This window comes from Zingiber officinale, chromosome 8A, assembly GCF_018446385.1.
Source record: "Zingiber officinale cultivar Zhangliang chromosome 8A, Zo_v1.1, whole genome shotgun sequence".
NCBI lineage: Eukaryota > Viridiplantae > Streptophyta > Magnoliopsida > Zingiberales > Zingiberaceae > Zingiber > Zingiber officinale.
The window spans coordinates 7,957,252-7,979,153 of NC_056000.1; the positions used below are offsets into that span (position 1 = coordinate 7,957,252).

A 21,902-nucleotide genomic window follows, 5' to 3' on the forward strand; every position below is an offset into this window, starting at 1 on the left:
CGACCAATGACCTTTCATGCCACAACAATAACATATATTCTCCATAGTTTTATTGTATTGGCCCTTTTTGGGTTCATGTGCCACTGTGGTACTCTCCCCTTATTTCATATGATAGGGGTGATCATCATGAAAATATTATCTACCATGACCACGACCACAATCGTGGCTTCCAAAGTTGTATGTTGTCATGTTCACTTCGGGGAATAGAGCAGATCTAGTTAGACCCGTCTCGTGATTTTTCATCAAAAGCTCATTGTTTTGTTCGTCTAATAGGAGGCATGAAATCAGTTTGAATACTTCTAAAAAACCTTTACATGATATAATTGCTGCAGGAGCACATTTGATGAATGAAAAGTGGAGAATATTTTTTCTAGCAGATCTCCGTCGGTAAAAATTTCTCCATATAATTTCAATTGAGAATTATTTGAAATAATGTCGAATTATGTTCATTCACAGATTTAAAATCTTGTAAGAGCAGGTGCAACCAATCAAACTGAACCTTTAGAATGATGATTGTCTTTAGATGATCATACTTCTCTTTTAAATTGTTTCAAAGAACAAGCGGATCCTTCATAGTGAGATATTCAATTTTTAAAGTCTCATGTGTTGGTGCAACGGGACCAGCAACAGGGGGAGTGAATTGCCTGTAATAAAATTATAACATTTCTCGATCTTTCAACCCAAATTGGTAGCACAATTAAATTAACAATATTGAATAACTAAAAATTAAAAAGGTGGAAGAATTATTTGGTTACAACGTAGGTGGTTGTTAATCCAAGATAATGAAAGAACTAACAAAATCTCCTTTGTTAAAGGTGGAGAAGTTCCTTACACTCTTTGAATGCTCAGAAATAAGATAGGAAATGAATAATAGAGTTGTTGTTTATTTCCTAGCTCTAGGGGTCTTTTTGTAGCCCCTGGAAAACTCTATCAGCAGCTTGAAGGCACCTTCAAGATGGTCCAAGGCGTCTTTCATTAGATAAGTTTTATCCATTGAAGATAAAACTCTATTTGTGGCTAACGACTATTGGAAGGTGCCTTCTATAGTTGGAAGGCGTCTTCACACTATTCATCAAAGGCGTCTTCCATGGCATGGAAGACGCCTTCCAAGAGGCTGATCAACTCCTTAGTAGTTGATCTCGTCACATGAGTGATTCTCCAGCTAACCAGAGTTGAGCTCACTTAAACTCAACTCCGACCTTCTCCTCCAGCAGGCTTTCCCCCCGGCTTCTCATCCCTCGAACGTCGCGCATGTCCTTCTCATTCACCGATGTACTCTTTCACAGCATCTCGTCCTTCGAATGCACTGAGCCGGTCAACTCCTTTCCTGTGACATCCTTCTCGCTAGCTATGTCTTCCGCTTGACTTCTTGTGTTCCTAAACTCCTACACACTTAGATACAAGAATCAAATACAACAAGACCTAACTTAACTTGGTTGACCACATCAAAACTATCACGGGGTACTTACATCATAAAGATGACAACAAAGAAAGATCATCGCTTTTGCCTTATTTTAGTTGGATGTCGTGTTTTTATCTTTAATGGTATCTTTAAGACTATTTGCAATAAGGTGAATTTCAATATCTAGTATCCACGAGAGATATTTTTTTCAGTGATATCAAGAGCCATAAACTCTAATTTCGTGAGATTTGCATGATAATATAATAAAACAAAGATAAGTTATTGAATTAAAATGATTGAAAGTTTTGAAATTACTGTTGACTACCTCAAACAACTTAGTTTCCTCGGACGATGAGAGCTTCATGCTGATAACATATTATAAAATATGATAGTAAGAAGAGAGAAAGTGAGAGAGGGAATAGGGAATTCTTTTTAATGTTTGGAATCGTCTTAGGATACAATACAACCCTTTATTTATAGAGTAGGATGATATGATCCTATTTGGAAGCGATGAGAATGGGCCGCCAACAATGTAGTGTGCAGATTGATTGGGTCCAAGAACTCTTAAGAAGAGAAAGAAATCATTAGTAAGCAGACCAGGGGGTCTTTAGCATAGCTACTCTGACGATCAAGTCAGAAATGATAGTGGTGCAAAGATGACAGCAAGCAACAATAAAGAGAAAGAGATGCAGGGGTGTACGTGCGTGTATCTATGCCAATGGAGAATGACCCCCTTTTATAATGTCCTTCACAATCTTTCCATTAATGAGACATTATCTTGCAATCAATCAATATATGCCATCATCATGCTTATACCACATCTATCAATCACATCATTATAGAGAAGGTGTAAGTATCTGTACATAGATACGATCCTCTAAGAAATTCAAGTGTTGTATTAATAGCAATAACGAGGCTTTTACGCCTGGAGGCCTCTTGGGTTGCTAGCGAGATAAGTTTCTCAGGGAGCCCATTTAAGTATATGGCCTAACTGGGCCATAACAATATTCTCAAAGGGAGTAGAGTTTTATGGGTGGTCCGGCAAGTCAACATTGACTCTTTTAATGCTCGTCCGATCGGCAGAGCCGATCGGGAGAGTGGGAACAGAGCCTTGAGTGAATCTAGTCCAAGTCAAGAATAAGCCCACAAATAGCCTTTCTGATCGGCAGGGGCAATCGGGAGTGAGGGGAGTTGAGTCTTGCATGAGTCCGGTCCCCGCCAGTTGTGGGGTCCACGGGGAACCTGTCCGATCGGTAGGACTGATCAGGAGTGAGGGGAGCTGAGTCCTGCATGAGTCAGTTCACGCCTAGTGTGGTGTCCACTGCCCACTGACAACTTGTCCGATCGGCAGGGGCGATCGGGAGTGAGGAGAGTTGAGTCCCAAGTAAGTTCGGTTCGCGTCGAGAATGGGATCCACAGGGAACCTGTTCGATCGGCAGGGTTGATCAAGAGTGAGAGGAACTAAATCCCAGTGAGTCTGGTTCGCACTAGGAATGAGATTCTCAGGGAACCTATTTGATCAACAGGGCTGATCGGGAGTGAGGGGAGCTGAGCCCCAAGGGAGCTAAGTCCTAAGTGAGTCAAACCCGTGCCGAAAGTGAGGTCATGTATCAGATCGACAGGGTCAATCGGGAGTATGGGACCCTACTAGGTCAATTATTTCTGATTCATTATGAACTTTGATCGTCACCTATGCAATCTCATTGATCTATTTTCCTTGGAGCCGTCACTTTCTCTATTTGTTGTCTTATAAGTCATGAACTTCAACTTTGTGAGATTTGACATGATAACTATAAAAAAAAGATAAGTGATGGAATTAAAATGATTAAAAGTTTTGAAATTACCGTTGACTACCACAAATTACTTACTTTCATCAGACGATGAGAAATTGATAGTAAGAAGGGAGAAAGCGATAGAGGGAATAGGAAATTCTTATTATTTTTTGGAATCATCTTAGATTATAGGGTAGAATTATATATATACATTAACAATAAATACATTTTGAATGAAAATTAAGAGTCATATTCATTAAATATTAAAGATAGATTCATAGGCATCTAAAAAAAATATTCGTAGATACATTCATATCAATTTCACATTGTTTTCCTTCTAAACTTTTAGTTCAATATTATTATTATAATAAATAAATACACATTAATAAACAAAAGTGATTATATTAATTTGAGCAAAAGGTAATATCTATACGGTCCAATATCATTAGTTCTAGGACAAGATAGATACCCTTGCGAGTGAGATCAGATAAGCATTTTACATTATTTAGAAATGGATCCCGGACCTATTAAATTAAGTGAAAATTTGCATACAGTTCTTATTGGTAAACAAATCTTTACATACAGTCCTCATCCACAAAAAACTTTTTTTTTCACTCCTAATTAAACATATTTATATAATTACTCATGATATTTTTTGGTATAAAAAATTTAAAAATCAATATAATTTCTCTTAAATTCAGTACATTAAATTAGAATCTAGTATATTTTTTTATCAAATTGAGTATATTCTTTTTTCACCTCAATTGGATGAAAAATATACTAGATTTTCTTTAAATGATATCAATTGAATGAAAAATATACTAGATTTTCTTTAAATGATACTTAATTGGATGAAAAATATACTGGATTTTTTTAAAATAGTAAATGATGCTGAATTTATAAAGAATTATATTAAGCAGGAAAAAAATCGTACTCAATTTAATAGAAATATATTCAATTCTAGTTTAATGTACTGAATTTAATAGGAATTATACTCAATTTTAGATTATTTGTATTGAAAAAATATAAGGATTAATTTTGATAAAAAAATATACTCGATTCTAACATAAAGTATTAAATTCTATTGTAAAATGCTGAATTTAACCGGAAATATACTTGTTTTTAGATTTTTTATACTAAAAAATTTGAGAAACAATTTATGTAACAATATTTACATGAGGTAGTTGAAATAAATGATACTTTGTATGCAGGGAATAAAAATAAAATTTTTATAATTGGAAACTGTATGTGAAATTATAATTATGATTAAAAAATGTTCTCTACTTTATCATTAAATTAGATGATAAATCTTGTTCTCTATCCGTAATTATAATATATATATATATATATATATATATATATATATATATATATATATATATATATATATATATATATATCCTAGCGGTGATCAAGTGGGGGAAAAACAAATAAAGAAAAAGTGATTACATTAATAAACTACGTACAGAACGACTCGTTTCGTTCCTCTGAAGCGCACATGTACTTCTATTTTCTATATAAAGAGTGGTCAATTGACAAGCAGAAGGATGTCTATTTCGGGTCTCTTGATGCGGTTTCGGCCAACGCTCTTGATCCCTGCCTTGAAACCCCGTCGCCCGATCCTCTCCCTCTCCCCCTCCGATGCCAGCCTTCGTCGCCCCGAACGCGTCCTCTCCAGCCTCCCGCCGTCTCCCTCCCTCTCCCACCTCCTGCAAACCCACGCCCGACTTGTCGTTCTCGGCCTCGCTGCCCACCGCGCCTCCCTCGCCCGCCTCCTCGCCGTCTGCGCCGCCCTCTCACCCTCCGCTCCTTCGCGCTACTTCCGCACCCTCTTTGCCGCCATCGACCGCCCCAACGTCTTCGCCAGCAACAACCTCCTTCGTTGCCTCGCCCGCTCCGAAGACGATGCGGCCGCCCCTGCCCATGACGCCTTCCGTTTCTACTCTCGCTTGCACCGTACCGGAATCCCGACGAACAATTACACTTTCCCTTTCCTCCTGCAGGCGTGCAGCCGAAGCCCGATCATCGGCGAAGGCGCCCAGTTGCACAGTCAGGCAGTCAAGTGTGGGCTTGACCATGATTTGTATGTGAGGAACGCGTTCATAAGCTTTTACGGATCTTGTAGCGCGTTGGATTATGCAAGACGAGTTTTTGATGAACTCCCAGCCCAACGTGATCTTGTTTCTTGGAATGCTATATTGGCAGGGTATGCTCGGGCTGGACGGGTGGATGTTTCACAGAAGTTGTTCGAGGAAATGCCTGAGAGAGACGTAATTTCTTGGAGCACTATGATTATGGGGTATGTTCAAAATGGGGCCTTGGAGAAGGGTTTGGAGTTGTTTAGGGAGTTGATCGCAAAGGGGTTGAAGGTGAATGAGGCCATTTTGGTGACAGTTCTCTCGGCATCCGCACAACTGGGACTGCTAGAGATTGGCAAGTTCATTCATTCGACTATTAGGTCAATGAATTTCCCACTGACTGTTGCACTTGGCACTGCCTTGGTGGACATGTATGCAAAATGTGGTTGCTTAGAGCTGTCAAGAAAGATCTTTAATGAGATGAAGGGGAAGGATGTGTTTTCATGGAACACGATGATTTGTGGATTAGCAACACATGGTCTGGGAAATGAGGCAGTCAAACTGTTCCACCAATTTATAGATAGGGGATTTGTCCCTACAAGGGTGACGTTTGTTGGGGTTCTAAATGCATGCAGCCGTGCTGGTTTAGTTGATGAAGGTCGCCGTTACTTCAAGTTAATGGTAGAAGAATATGGTATTGAGCCAGAGATGGAACACTATGGTTGCCTTGTTGATCTTTTGGGCCGTGCTGGTCTTGTGTCTGAAGCTGTTGAGTTGATTGAAGGAATGACCATCCCTCCTGATCCTGTGTTATGGGGCATTTTGTTGGGGGCTTGCAAGGTACATGGGATGGTAGAATTAGGCATCCGCATAGGGAAAAAATTGATTGATCTAGAACCAGGACATGATGGTTACTATGTTCTTTTGGCTGGTATGTATGCCAAGGCAAGGAAATGGGAAGATGTTATCAACGTTCGACGATTGATGTCTAACCGAGGAACAAACAAAATTGCTGGTTGGAGTTTGATCGAGGCTCATGGGAAATTGCATAAGTTTGTGGCAGGAGATAAACAGCATAAAGATTATCCAGAAATCCACAAGACACTTGAAATGATTGTAACAAGATTGAGAGATGCTGGTTATCGACCTGATGTGTCGGCTATATTGCATGATATTGATGAGGAGGAGAAGGTCCATGTGATCAAGGAGCATAGTGAAAGATTGGCAATTGCTTTTGGTTTAATGGTGGTTGAGGTGGGTTATCCTATTCGAATTGTGAAAAACTTGAGAGTTTGTGGGGATTGTCATGAGTTTAGCAAGTTGGTCACTGAGGTGTTCAATAGAGAGATTATTGTGAGAGATGGGAGTAGATTTCATCATTTGAAGGAAGGAAAATGCTCGTGCCTTGACTATTGGTGATTATAAAATAGCCATTATTCCATAAGGTATAGGCTGATGCTTTTCTCTGACTGGAAAACAAATGCAAACTGTTTATGATTTGTCTGACTTATTCCTCTCGTTGTTGGACTCTGCAGCACTTTCATCATCGGTTGTATTGCTTCAGATGATGTTCAAATTGTCATTACACTCCTATTCTTAGAAGCTTTGGCTTATCCAAGATTGCATCAGTCCACATAATTGATGTGCAACTGGAAAAGTGAGGTGCTGGGCCTGCAGCAGTCTCTCGAGTTGGGATCACATCGCAGTTTTGTGTTTCTTTGAGTTTGTCTTAGTCTAGCTCTGCAACAGTCTCAGCTCGGCTATGCAGTCGGCTGCATCCACAAATGCACCACCATTGGTGGCTGTCAATGATCGATGGAACATTAGTGGTCATTGCTTCTCAATTGTGCTTTGTTTTGCGGCAGCAGTTGTCAGCTTGACGATCTTGCCTCTGTGTGGGCGCCGCCGCCCGTTGTCTTAGATTCCTATATAAGGATTCAGATAAGTCAGTTCATTCGAAGGCACATGTATGATGTTGCATGTCCATAGTCGTATCCTTCGTTTTTGCCGATGTTCCAGTAATTTCTTGCCGTGTGGTTAACAGTTGGAAACGGCGCTATTTTACCAATGAAACTGGAAAAGGAAAAACTCCTTGTTGGTTTTTTTTTTTTTTTGGTGGAAGTAAGGAAAGATTCATCAACCCGGAAGCTAGGGAGAAAAAGCTTTCTGTTGATTTTTTTTTATATAGCAAAAAAGTGAGATAATATATGTATTTGGATCTTATATGTTTCTTTTTTCAACCTCATTTTTGTTTGTTCGTTGACTTGTTGTACAATGCATATTTAATATTTTTGGAGCATGGTTGTCAACGGCGTGCCTTAGTGGATACTTTCTGATACTTACCAAAAGTTAAAAAGATGATTAAATGGAAATATAGTTCTGTGGTTGATTTGATAAAGATTTCGTGCTATTTTATAATACAAGGAGAAAAGGTATTCGATGTCTTTCGATGTTTAAGTCAGTACATGATTTGGAGAAAGAAAATGGTAGCAGAATTTTGTAGTAGCAAGCGTGTCAAAATAAAGATCATCGTGTACCTCTCTCTACATATGGAGACTTATTTTATAATGTACTGTTATATTATGTACATATTTTAGAGCATTAACACGTTTTCTAAAGTACTTCTAAAAAAGGATAGGTCATAAAATGATTTTAACATCTTTCCTTAAACAAGTACATAAATCTTTACAATGTGACAGGTTGAAAGTTTCAAATGTACGATTTGTCCGTGAGATATTCTTTGTCCTTTATGACAGTAACTTCTAAAATAGTACGACATGATAGGTGTACGGGTCTTGATGTGGACTGATCGGTTGCCAGTCGGTCGAGGGATCACCAGCACGACCTCACGGAATGTACTCAACAACTCATTTTTCATTCAGCCCTTCATTTTGCTAAATGAGGCGCAATATGTCCAATCGGTCCTTGGGTCCGATTGGAGGGGGTAGTAGACCGAGTAAATTAGTACTTAACTTCAAACCTCGTCTGCAAATTACGTAGGGCGCCCGCTTGGGAAATCCGGTCAACCCTTTACATCCGACTGACAATGTGAGGCTCGCTCATCCAATTTAGCTTGGTCAGCAGTTCGAGGTCCGTACGACCATGCGACTTTGACCGCTTGACTTTGGCTTCCACGTCGGTTGGTTCTCCCTACTTTGACCTACTTTTAGGAGGCTCATCTTTATCACAGTATCACAAGCCTCCCCTTCAAGTCTAATTGAAGGAGGCTGCAAATCTGACTGATTGGACACTTAGTATTATTTGCAGCTCTCACTTTCGGCTGGGCATTCTGTTGGCTTGGTTTTCGCTTAGTATAAATGACCGTTGCCTTCATCTATAATTACTCCCTGCATTTTTTTACTCCCGAATAGAGGCTTCGTGGTATGATACGCTCGGCTTGAATGCCTGCGACACTTGGTTGTTTGTCATCTTTTGCATCTTTTTTAATACAACTGATGTCATCATGATTTCTTGGAAATCGATCAAATCCCCCCTCATTAATGTAAAGCATGCCGAGTATGTTTTTCAATCATGAGTCTGTTGGTTACTTCCATTCCTCATAAATGCATCCTATTATTGACCGCCACGTGTCACACTTTAGTGTCATCAAATGTTTGATGTGATAGGCGACTATTAGAATTCGATGTAGCAGCCACCTTTTCAAATTTTGACGGCCCAGATTAAATCCTATTTTCCTAAACCTTTGATCGGGTGGCCACAAACAACCGTCGATAAGGTTTTTAAGGCCTTCATTTTTATCGACACGGTATCATTTTCACTTTTGCCTTCGTCTTCTTCCTTCTCAATTCCTTGTTTGTCGTCGTCAGTGATCCACACCTAGTAAGTTCCATCTTTATTCTCTCTACTTTCAATCATCTTTTTCCATGGCCACTTCTCCATCGCCTCCTCTGGATGTCCTCGGATTATAGTATACCTCCACCTCATTAGACTTTAATGGCGATGAGGTGGATTAGATGAAACTCACATATCACATTCCTTCCGACCATCAGATTGCCATCCCTTCTGCATATGACCATCCCCATATGCCTCCCAAAGGCTTTCTCACTTTCTTTAAGAATCAACTTTATGCTAGTCTTCGTTTTCCTATATATCCTTTTTCTCTGAAGTCTGTAGATATTTTCATATCCATATACCTCCCAAAGGCTTTCTCACTTTCTTTAAGAATCAACTTTATGCTAGTCTTCGTTTTCCTATATATCCTTTTTCTCTGAAGTCTGTAGATATTTTCATATTTCTCTTTAGTAGCTAGTTCCTAACTCATTTAAGCTTTTGTGTGGGGGTGGTAGTACTGTTCCAATGGTATTGTATCCCCCTTCATCCGCATATTTTCTATTATTTTTATTATCCTAAATTATCTGAGCAGGGCATCTTCCTCTTTCAAGCCCGAATGATGTTGTTATTTTGACCAGATGACCTCATCCAATAAGAGTTGGAAGTTGCACTATTTCTATCTCCGACTTCCCGATCAAGCATCCTTCCCGACCGGCTGATAGATAGAGCTACCTAACTCTCCCAAGCTAGGAAAATATAGATGGGACCCGGTCTACCTCCAAGCCACTTCGCAGCTGACTAGCCTAAAATATCACATACACAAGCTGCTGTTAGAGGGCGTTTTATATATGTTCGGGCTGAGTCCCGTCAACACCCGACTGCCCGGCCCTTTCAGTGAGCAGTTTTCCCTTCCATTATTTTTTAATCTAACTGATTTTGTCATCTTTTTTAAGCTAAAGTGATGTTCAAGGCTCCGCTCAGCGGATCTAGTAAGTTAACCCATGAAGAAGTCGAAGCTCATAAAGTTGTCGAGCTGGAGAGTCATGGGCACTTACCGATCGAAACCTCTGAAGGGTCGACCGACAATGAAGAAGCGAGCCGAGTGCCGGTGAGCGATGCCACTGCTAACACAAAGGAGCTACATCCTGAGCAGCCTTCCATGGCACCCATAGTGGTTCCCTCAGAGTCCACCATATAAGTACCCCGTGGTAGTTTTGATGTGATCAACCAAGTAAAGTTAGATCATGTTGGTATTTAAACCCTGTGTCTAAGTGTGCAGGAACTTAGAAGCATAGGAAGTCGAGCGAAAGACGCACCTAGCGAGAAGGAAAACATGGGAGAGAGCTAATGGACTCGATGCGTCCGAGGTACAAGGTATTGTGGAAGAGTACGTGGGCAGACGAGAAGGAGGCATACGACATTTCCGAGGGACGAGAAGCTAGAGCGAAAGTTTGTTTGAAGACCAAAAGTTGGGTTCGGGTGAGCCTTATTCCAGATGGCTGAAATCACCCAAGTGGAGTTGAAGTTGGAGCGGAAGAACCCGGACCAAGCTTTTATCCCGAGCGTGACATGGCGTATTTTGGTGCGACGGGGATAGAAGTTTATCCCCTCCCAGGCGCTTGGAACCCTTTTAAGGGCCCGACCAGGGATATAAATACAACCCTACTCCTAAAAGGTTATGACAACACTTGATAATTCATTTCTTTTCAATCTTGTTATGTAACTGAGTAATTTAATTGCTGTAAAGAGGCTTCTGTTGGTGCGGTTAGCACTAACGATCTAATCGAGGTTTTGATGAATGATAAAATATGTTAAGTTAGTTTTGTTGTTTTTCTAACACTCTAAACCGAGTGTGCAGGAGAAGCCCAGACAGGTCAACATGCTGACCTGATGTCTGGCACGAAGCCCAGCTAGGTCGACGGGCCGACCGGATAGCTGGCACGAAGTCCAAACGGGTCGACGGGCTGACCGGACGTTTGGCACGAAGTCCAGCTAGGTCGATATGCTGACCGGATAGCTGGCGCAAAGTCCAGACGGGTCGAAGGATTGACCGGACGTTTGACAGGTAAGTAAAGGTAAGTCACTGGAGGGGAGTGACTGTGAGGACACGTTCCTGGGAAGGGAACTTTGGCGCCGATCTGACTTAGAACCATTTTGAAACTCTAAGTCGAGATCGTGACTAGATTCTGGTCTCGGAAAGACGGAATCTAAGTCATACTCTTTCTATTGAATTATAAACTGTGATAATAATCTGTTTTGCAGGATATATGAGTGCCTCGGACTAACGTTTTTCTTGCAGGAAGGAGTCTACTGAAAAACATGGTCCAGGCACCCGAGAGGTACCCAGGCGCTCGGAGGTGAACTTTTATCCCCAACGTCACTGAGCCACGTGGAGTTCACTAGTTGGCTCGGCTACGTCATGGTCGAGGCGTCCTGAAGGTTCCAGGCGCCCCGAACCTCCTATATAAGGAGGGTCAAAGCTGAAGCTCCAACAACAACAAAAGATTCGATCTCTGGTGCTCCTACGACGCTGCTGACAACACTCTACTTTTTAGTCTTACTTTTCTTGTCAGTATTGCTTATTTTCATTAGCTTTCTTGTACTTTAAATTATAAATAAATACTTCGAATTGCTAGTGAATTGTCCATCGAAAGCATCCTCGTGTGTGGGCATTGGAGTAGGAGTCGACACAGGTTCCGAATCAAGTAAAAATTACTTGTGTCATCTCTCATTACTTTACTTTTTCCGCTGCTTACTCTCGTCATTTTTTTTTAAATCGATATTCACCCCCATGTATTGACTTTCACGATTCAACAAGTGGTATCAGAGCAGGTACCGCTCTGATTTGGTGCAACCACCATTCAAGCAAAGGGGTGGTTTTTTACGAAAATTAGACATCGTTTGTGACTATTTTTGAAAAATAGTATGTGGGTCGTAAGAGCAGATTTGGTGCAACCACCAATCAGGCAAAGGGGGTGGTTTTTTGACCTCGTGTGTGGGTCGTAAGAGCAAGTACGGCTGACCTTTCATTTTTTCCCTCCAAAACTATTTTTGAAAAATGCATCGTCATCTTTTCACCATTGTTTAGTATTGACAAAATATTATATTTTTAAAAATTTGAAAAAAAATATTTTTTTAATATTTTAATAATATTTTATTATTTTTTTCAAAAATAGTGAAATGCTATATTTTTTCTCCAACACTGCTAATCCAAGACCAAGTCTTGGGACAATTTTCTCTGTTTCCTTGTGTGCAAGACCAATGTCTCTTCAAGAATGACGGAACCCTTACGAACCACCACCATACGATCAAGATTTCAACTACTGGAGGCGATTAATGGAATGCTTCTTAGGAAGCTTAGATTTCGATAATGTGCTAATATTGAGAAAACCTTCTCAGGACTCGGAACTGAACAAAAATGTAAGTAAAATTATTTGTGATGTTTTACCTAATAATGTTTTATGCAGACTAGAAAAGTACAAGAATGCATATGAGCTTTGGACCCAGTTGATCAAACTTCACGAGGAGCCATTGGAGTTAGACGATCAAGTCAAAATCAAATCCAAACTTGAGTCGGATCCAACAGAAAAACCTACTGAATTAGGGGTTGCGCTCAAGATTAGTAATTACCAAAATACCCAGAGACGGATTTATGTTTGGGCAGCCCTGGGTTGTAGCCCAGCCCAAGTATACCATTAATCCCAATGGTGTAATTCTTCTAGGGGTGCATGCATGTGAAATGATGATTCATTTATGTAGAGGCTAGTTAATTAATATTAAATCAAAACATGGCGAGAAAATCATAAATCACTTCATTTTTTTCCTTCACCAAATCACATAAAAACAATATTTTAATTATTGTTTCCTTTAAAATAATTCCTTAAAAAAATCTATCCACCATATAAACTATCAAATCATATAATAATTTTATTACATTAATAAAAAAAACATAAATTGAATGTGTGAATTATTCTAATCAACATATGGAACAATGAACTTTTAAATCAATTAACTATGTTTGTCGTCCTCACCCGTCCTCCTTGATATTGTCTTCCTCTATTGCCTCGCTTACTCGTCCTCATATAATTTTTTTGTTGTCACTCACAACCACGTCCACTCCCTTCGTGGCCAGGCCCTCGCCTCCAGAGGTGTATTCGTCAACATAACTACCCTTGACTATCATGACCGGATCGAGGTGTCGTCCACACTGGCATGCCTTTACGTCGACACCAGAAGCAACTATGAATTGAGGTCCTGCACGAGACACTCAAGTATGGCCTCACGCCACACTCGTGGACTGATTACCTTTAGCTCACTGTCTACGACACACTCTCTAACATCGGTGGCAATGGTCACTCTTAAATTTTCAACATTTACGAATTAAATATTATTATCGGTAAAATAACTTAATAGTTTATTAAATAATGAAAATAATATATTTAATTAAAATTTAAAATTTGGTAAAATATACGAAAAGATAAGATGATAATATGCTCGCGAAGTAAACTTGGACCTCTTTTATGGTGTTCTTAGCTGACTTAATCAATTTGGGATCAGCCCAGGCCACTTCTAATTCCTAGATCCGTCCTTGAAAATACCCCTGCTAATAGTAGTTTAAAGAATATGCATGTTAATTTAGATATTCCTGAAAATATCTGTGCAAATAATGTAGCTGACAATACTTACAAAAATACCCCTAGGATATTTTCTGATAAAAAAAAATCTAATTAATTTAGAAAATTTGAAAATAATTAGTAACCCTAAAAATTCAAATTTAAACCTAAACAATATCAAATTGTTTAATAATCTAGACAATATCAATCTGAAAAATTCTATCCAAACAAAGATAATTTAATTAACAAAAAATTAAGTTTTAAAGATAAGACTTATCTAATAAATTCAACCAATCATATCAACTTAAAAGGCAAAGAAAAATCAAAGCTAAATTTAACAGACTTAAAACTACATGTTAAAGATAACATATTAAACAAAGATAATCTAGAAAATTCAAAATTAACAATTAATGAAAGGATAAAAGATAAACCTTTAAGGAAATATAATTCAAATAATTTAATTAATTCAAATTTAAAAATTAATAAAATCTTAAACATTAACCATAATCTATTAAAGAAAGATAATTCAATTAACTTAATAAAATTTAAATTGAAAGAAAATTTAAATATTTAATATACTCGTTTAAAGAAAGATAATTTGACCAATTTAATTAATTCAAAATTAAAAACTTAAATTTAAATTACAAATTAAACATTAAATCTTAACTGAAGCTAACTTCAATCATACAAAAATCTTAAAAGGAAAGTCAATAATTCAGGGGAGGCTCCAGAATAGTTGGCACCTCCAAAACTAACCTACCCGACAGGGTAATCCAAACAAACCTACCCGGCAGGGTAATTAGGACTAGTTAAAAAGGGACCGAGTTTAACTTGACCCACGGTACTAGTGAAGTTTTGGATGATAGTACGTTAGGGAAGCTTAGTCTATGTATGTCTAGGAAGATATGGTTTTGACCTGGTGCATTTGGCTAAGTGAACTAGCCGAAGCAACTCCTTACGGATCCTAACTAGTTAGACTAGGTTTTGTACTAAGTTCCGTGGATAGGACTATTTGGAAAACCTCGAATGCATGGTTATTTTAATGATGTCCAGGTGACTCACCATAGCCCAGAAGTTTATCCGAAAATGTCTATTTGCTGAGCCCAAAGCTAAACCTGAATCTAACACAAAGTTAAACCAAAACTATTAATTGAATCAAATTCATCTCATAAAATCATAGAATTCCCTGATTGATAATTTAGATCGGGTGAGATGATTAAAGGATCAAATTAAATTTAAATAAAATTAAATTTTAAATTAAAATTAAATTTATTTTTAATTAAACTTATATTTTGTTTATCTTAAAAAGTTAACTTTAAAAATTAATTTTAACCTTAAAAATTATGTTAAAAATTAACGTTAAAAAATTATTTTTAACGTAAAAAATTAATTTTAAAAATTATTTTAAAAAAACTTTAAATTCATTTAAAATTTTTTTTTTAAAATTATTTAAAAAATCATTTAAAAAATCTTTTAAAAAATTCTCTTCATTTTTTTTAAAAAAAATCATTTTAAAATCTTTTAAAAAAATTATTTAAAAATCATTTTAAAAATCTTTTAAAACTTCTTTTTAAAATAATTTTTAAAATTCTTTTAAAAATTATTTTAAAATCATTTTAAAACTTTTTTAAAAAATTATATAAAAATATTTTAAAAAATCTTTTAAAAATAATTATAAAATCTTTTAAAAATAATTATAAAATCTTTTAAAACTTCATTTAAAAATTATTTTAAAATCATTTAAAAAATTCTATTAAAAACTAATTTAAAATCATTTTAAAAATTCTTTTAAAACTTCTTTTAAATTATTTAAAAATCATTTTAAAAAATCCTTAAAAACTTCTTTTAAAATATTTAAAAATAATATTAAAAATGTTTTAAAAAAATATTTTAAAAATTATTTAAAAAATCATTTTAAAAATCTTTTAAAAATTATTTTAAAAATCATTTTAAAAATCTTTTAAAAATAATTTAAAAATCATTTTAAAAATAGTTTATTTTTTAAAAAAAATCAATTTAAAAATCTTTTAAAACTTCTTTTAAAAATTATTAAAAAAAACATTTTAAAAATATTTTTAAAAATTCTTTTAAAAAATTCTTTTAAAACTTCTTTTAAAAATTATTTTAAAATCATCTTAAAAAATCTTTTAAAAATGATTTAAAAAATCATTTAAAAAGTATTTTTAAAAAATCTTTTAAAAATCATTTCAAAAAATCATTATTTTTTTTTAAAATCATTTTAAAAATCTTTTAAAAATTAGTTTAAAAAATCTTTTAAAAATTTTTTAAAAAATATTTTAAAACTTCTTTTAAAAATGATTTAAAAATCATTTTAAAAATTATTTAAAAATCATTTAAAAAAAATCTTTGAAAAATTCTTTTAAAAATCATTTCAAAAACTCTTTTAAAAAAAAATTATGTTTTAAAAAAAAACTTTTAAAAATCATTTTAAAAATCATCTTAAAAATTCTTTTAAAAAATTATTATAAAAAAAAACTCTTTTAAAAATAATTTTATAATTGTAAAAACTACTTTAAAAATTATTCTTTTAAAAATCATTTATAAAAAAAAAACTTTAGAAATCATGTTATTTCTTAAAAAAAAACTATGACATTTAAGTTAAGTAAAAAAAACTTTAAAATTAAATTTAAAACTTAACATTAAAATTTTAAAGTTAATTTAAGTTTAAAACTTAAAATTTAAACTTAATTTAAAATTTACAATTAAAATTAAACTTAAATCATCTTCAAAAATTATATTAAAAATCCGTCTTAACTAAAAAAAATATTTTAATTTAAAAAAAAAATATTTCAAGTAAACTTAAAGTTAAACAAAATAAAATTAAATAATTAAATTTAAATTACATTAAAATATGTTAACTAAACCTTAATGATGTTATTAACAAATAATTAAAACTTTATTAACTTAAGATTATAAACCTAATTAAATACTTAATAAGTGAATAATTTATCATTATTAACGGTTGATTCAAATTGAACCTTAACTATATTTAATAACTTTAATAATTCTAACTTCGAATTAATACTAACTTTAGACTATGCTAATCCTACTTAACAGGAAGTAAATGAATAGTTAAAATTATAACTAGAACTTTCATTAAATCAACTCAATCAATTAAAACGAAATTTAAATTATTTTAATAAGTATTAAATTATTAAATCAAGTAAAATTTAATCGATAAATTATTGATAATGATTAATTATTATTGAATTAATAAAATCTTATCTTATTTAACCTTAAACTGAAGTTAAGTACTTGAATCTAAAATTAATTATTGATTAATTAAACTCAAATAAACAATTATACCAAGGATACAGAGACAATTATCTATAAGTGTTATAAAATCCCCTAGTACACTTAGGTAGAAAAATGTGTTAGGGCTTTGAAATTAAATACACTCAAACCTTAACATTATATTAAGGGGGAGTAATAAAATAAGGAGGATTAATAAATTAAGGGAGAGTATTAAATTAAAGGAGTATCAAATTCAGGGAGAGGTTTATTTTTTTGATATCCTTAAGTGTTATTTTTTTAATTTTCTCTTTAAAATCTCTTTAGAAAATTCTACCTCAATTTATTAAAAAAAAATACTTTGAAAATCTTATATAAAATATTCTTAGCAAATATTTTCAAAAGCTTTATTTTAATAATGTCAGGTTCAAGGGGAGCAATAATTATTTTCATATCTATTTTTTATTAAAAATATTTTTGAAATTAGGTTTTGGAAAATATTCTTCTAAAAATGTTTTAGAAATGTGTCTATGAAACCTAACCTTTGAAAAACTAAGGGTGTGTTTGGTACGCACGTTTTTCATTTTCATTTTCTGAAAAAAGGACGTTTTCTAAAAAATGGTGTTTGGTTTGTGTTTTTTTATGCCTGTTTTCTGAAAAAATAGATAGCGTTTTCTAGAAAAACATAGAATAACAAAAAGTCATTTTCTGTTTTCTAGAAAACGCGTGTTTTTCAGAAAATGGAAATGAAAAACGCGCATACCAAACACACCCTAAGTTTTATGTTAATTTTTTTTTTTAACTTGGATTTGAAAATTATATGTTATAAAATTGATTTGAAAACTGGTTTTGAAAACCGAATGTTACAAACCTAGATTGAAATTATGTTTTTTCAAACTTAATGTTGAAAATTAACTTAAGAAAATAAAAACTTAGTTTTGCAAAATAGATTTCACAAACATAACTATGAAAAATTAGATTTTGAACATTAAATCTGACATGTTTTTTTTTAAATCTTACTATTATAAAATTACTTTTATAAAACTTATGATTGAAAAATGTTTCAAGTTCAAACTTATTTTGAAAATTAAATTGAAACTTATACACTTATGTTTGAAAAATTGACCTCTTTTGAAGTTAGCTTTAAAATTAGCTTTTATAAATTTATGGTTGTTTAAATTATCTGTTGAAAATTTACAAACCTATTACTAAATTATTTTTCTAAAATTAGCTATTTTTGATAACTTAGCTATTTTGAAAAAGTTAACAGATACTCTTTAACAGTAAAATCTTTAATTATTTTAACTCCCCCAAGTCAATCTGACTTGTTTCTTGCAATTATCCATTTTCTTTATTGTAATGTTTCTGTATTTATAATATGTATGTGTTTGATGAATGTCAAAGGGGGAGGGTTAGGTGGTTAGTTAGCTAAAACAAATTGAAAATAAAAACTAACTTAAAAACTTGTTAATTCTTGTTTTACTTGTATTTTTACACTAACTTAACCAAGTTGTCATTCCATCAAAAAGGAGGAGATTGTTGGTTGGTTAGCACTAACGGTCTAATCCAAGTTTTGATGAATGACAAAATAGGTTAAGTTAGTTTTGTTATTTTTCTAACACTCTAAACCGAGTGTGCAGGAGAAGCCCAGACAGGTCGACAGGCTGACCTGATGTCTGACACGAAGCCCAGCTAGGTTGACGGGCCGACCGGATAACTGGCACGAAGTCCAAACAGGTCGACGGGCTAACCGGATGTTCAGCACGAAGTCCAACTAGGACGACGGGCTGACCGGATAGCTGGCGTGAAGTCCAGACGGGTCGAAGGACTGACCGGACGTCTGGCAGGAAAGTAAAGGTAAGTCACTGGAGGAGAGTGACTGTGAGGACGCGTTCCCGGGAAGGGAACTTAGGCGCCGATCCGACTTAGAACCATTTTGAAACTCTAAATCTAGATCGTGACTAGATTCCGGTCTCGGAAAGATGGAATCTAAGTCATACTCTTTCTATTGAATTATAAAATGTACTAATAATCTGTTTTGCAGGATATATGAGTGTCTCGGACTAACGTTTTTCTTGCAGGAAGGAGTTTGCTGAAAAACATGGTCCGGGCGCCCGGGAGGTACCCGGGCGCCCGGGAGGCGAACTTTTATCCCCAACGTCACTGAGCCGCGTGGAGTTCACTGGTTGGCTCGGCTACGTCATGGTCGAGGCGTTCTGAAGGTTCCTGGCACCCCGAACCTCCTATATAAGGAGGGTCAAGGCTGCAACTCCAACAACAACAAAAGATTCGATCTCTGGTGCTCCTGCGACCTTGCTGACAACACTCTACTTTTTAGTCTTACTTTTCTTATCAGTATTGCTTATTTTCATTAGCTTTCTTGTACTTTAAATTGTAAACAAATACTTCGAATTGCTAGTGAATTGCCCATCGAAAGCACCCTCGTGTGCGGGCCTTGGAGTAGGAGTCGACACAGGCTCCAAATCAAGTAAAAATCACTTGTGTTAGCCTTTTCTTACTTATTCTTTTTCCACTTCTTAACTCTTTACAAAAATTTTAAATCGATATTCACCCCCCTTATCGACTTTCATGATCTAACAGCTTCTCTGCCTGAATGAGAGTTTAGTGCGCTTTCATCTTCCTTGGATTAACAACCGCCCCGATTGTAACCAAGTAAATTTTGTTGTGCCTCTTCCTTTCTTTAATTAGTCTTTTATTTTTTTTATGTAAGTGTTAGATTTATTGAAGTTATAAAAGTTCGAGGGAGGTTCATTTTTATTTACAGGATCATTCACCCCCTTCTAGCCAACCGCTAAGGGTCCAACAAGTGGTATAAGAGTCAAGTTCACTTCAGGAGGACTAACCGTCGAACAAAGCACACGAGATGATTGGACCGAGTATCAATCCACCGAAGTTAGAGGGGGAATTTACGAGCTGGAAGAAAAAGATGGAGATATTTTTTTAAAAAAGATTTTGAATTATTAATAATTATGAAATATGGTTTTGTAACTCATAAGATAAAGAAGAATATCAATGGATGAAGAAGGAGCAAGCCGACTTCATGGCAAACGACAAAGCAGAGTTCCATCTGCTGAGTGTCTTATCGCCACAAGAAGTCAACCGGATCGGAGCCTATGAGTCAGACAAGGAGCTCCGGGAGAAATTCCTAGAACTACACCAAGGGCCCTCGAAGGTAAAACTAGCGAGACGGGACCTACTCTAGAATCAGATCAGCAACCTCAGGTTAGAAGAAGGTGAAACCGTCTCACACCTCCACTCAAGAATCAAGGAACTCATCACCGAACTCACAAATCTCGGAGAAAATGTAACTAACCGAGATTCGCTAAGGTACGCACTTAACGCATTTCCTAGGACTTCGGAATGGTCGACCTTAGTAGATGCATATTTCATTTCTAAGGATTTAGAGATAATCACTTTATAAAAACTTTTTTCAATATTTGAAATTCATGAGTCAAGATGTGTAGGTCTAAAGAAGAAATCAAGGCAAAACATTACCTTAAAAGCTAAAATGGATTAATCAGATTCTGAGACGTCACTTGACGATGACGAAACAACGTTAATGGTAAGAAAATTTAAAATATTATTTAAATCTAATAAATTTAATCAAGTGCAGGGAACAAAAAGAAAAAAGAAAGTAAGATGCTACCGCTGCAATGAAGAAGGGTATGCCAAAGATAATTACCCAAAATTGAAGAGCAAAGACAGGGACAAGGAAAAGAACAAGAAGCAATCCGACCCAAGTATAATCTAAAGGCGATGTGGGACGACATGTCATCCAAATTGGAGATAGAAGCCCTCGCCGGACTTGCCCTAGTAGCAAGTCACCAAGAAGACAAAGACAAAGCAAGCTCATCCGAAATGAGTATCAAAAACATCGATGAAGGAGGAGCGACATCGGAAGAAAGTAGCACTTCAGGGGGAACTTTAGATGGTAGAGGATGTCTATATCGTAGTCCTTGACCAGCTCAAGCCATCTGCGCTGTCGCATATTCAGATCCTTCTGAGTGAAGAAGTACTTCAGACTCTGATGATCTGTGTACACTCTGCACTGAGCTCCATATAAGTAATGTCTCCAAATTTTGAGAGCGAACACTACTGCTGCAAGCTCAAGGTCATGAGTAGGGTAATTCTTCTCATAATCCTTGAGTTGTCTGGAGGCATAGGCAATCACCTTGCCGTTTTGCATCAGTACTGCTCCTAGTCCCAACTTAGAGGCATCACTATAGATGTCAAAGCTGCTGGTGTCGTCTGGTAGAGCCAAAATAGGAGCACTGGTCAATCTCCTTTTTAGCTCGCTGAAGCTGTTCTCACAGTCCTCTGTCCACTGGAATTGGTAAGAGCGGTCAGTGGGGAGGCTACCCTGGAGAAATCCTCTACAAACTTCCTGTAATATCCTGCTAATCCCAGAAAGCTCCTGATTTCACTGGCGTTCTTCGGCTGCTTCCAGTTACTTACTGCTTCTATCTTGCTGGGATCCACCATAATACCATCCTTTGAGATGATGTGACCCAGAAAGGACACCTGATCTAGCCAAAATTCACATTTCGTGAATTTGGCGTATAGCTGGTTCTGCTGAAGGGTCTGTAATACTAGTTTCAGGTGCTCCGTGTGTTCTTCCTGAGATCCTGAGTAGATAAGAACGTCATCGATAAACACAATAACAAACTTATCTAAATACTCCCTGAATACTCTGTTCATGAGATCCATGAATGTAGCTGGAGCATTGGTCACGCCAAAGGGCATGACCACGAACTCGTAGTGTCCGTATCTGGTTCTGAATGCTGTCTTCGGTATATCACCCTCCTTGACTCTGACTTGGTGATATCCTGATCTGAGGTCAATCTTAGAGAACACAGCTGCTCCCTTTAACTGGTCGAACAGGTCATCTATTCTGGGAAGAGGGTACCTGTTCTTGATCGTGACCTGATTCAGTGCTCTGTAGTCTATGCATAGCCGCATGCTTCCATCCTTC

General features: G+C 35.9%; 1 protein-coding gene across 1 annotated transcript; it reads left to right on the plus strand.

Moving 5' to 3' along the window:
* Nucleotides 1-4,724: 4,724 nt before the first annotated feature.
* Nucleotides 4,725-7,505, plus strand: LOC122012224 (pentatricopeptide repeat-containing protein At3g62890-like). Its single transcript, XM_042568699.1, has 2 exons — nt 4,725-6,697; nt 6,788-7,505. Exon 1 carries the CDS (start codon nt 4,743-4,745, stop codon nt 6,669-6,671), a length of 1,929 nt encoding a protein of 642 aa, XP_042424633.1. The 5' UTR covers nt 4,725-4,742; the 3' UTR covers nt 6,672-6,697; nt 6,788-7,505.
* Nucleotides 7,506-21,902: the final 14,397 nt, after the last annotated feature.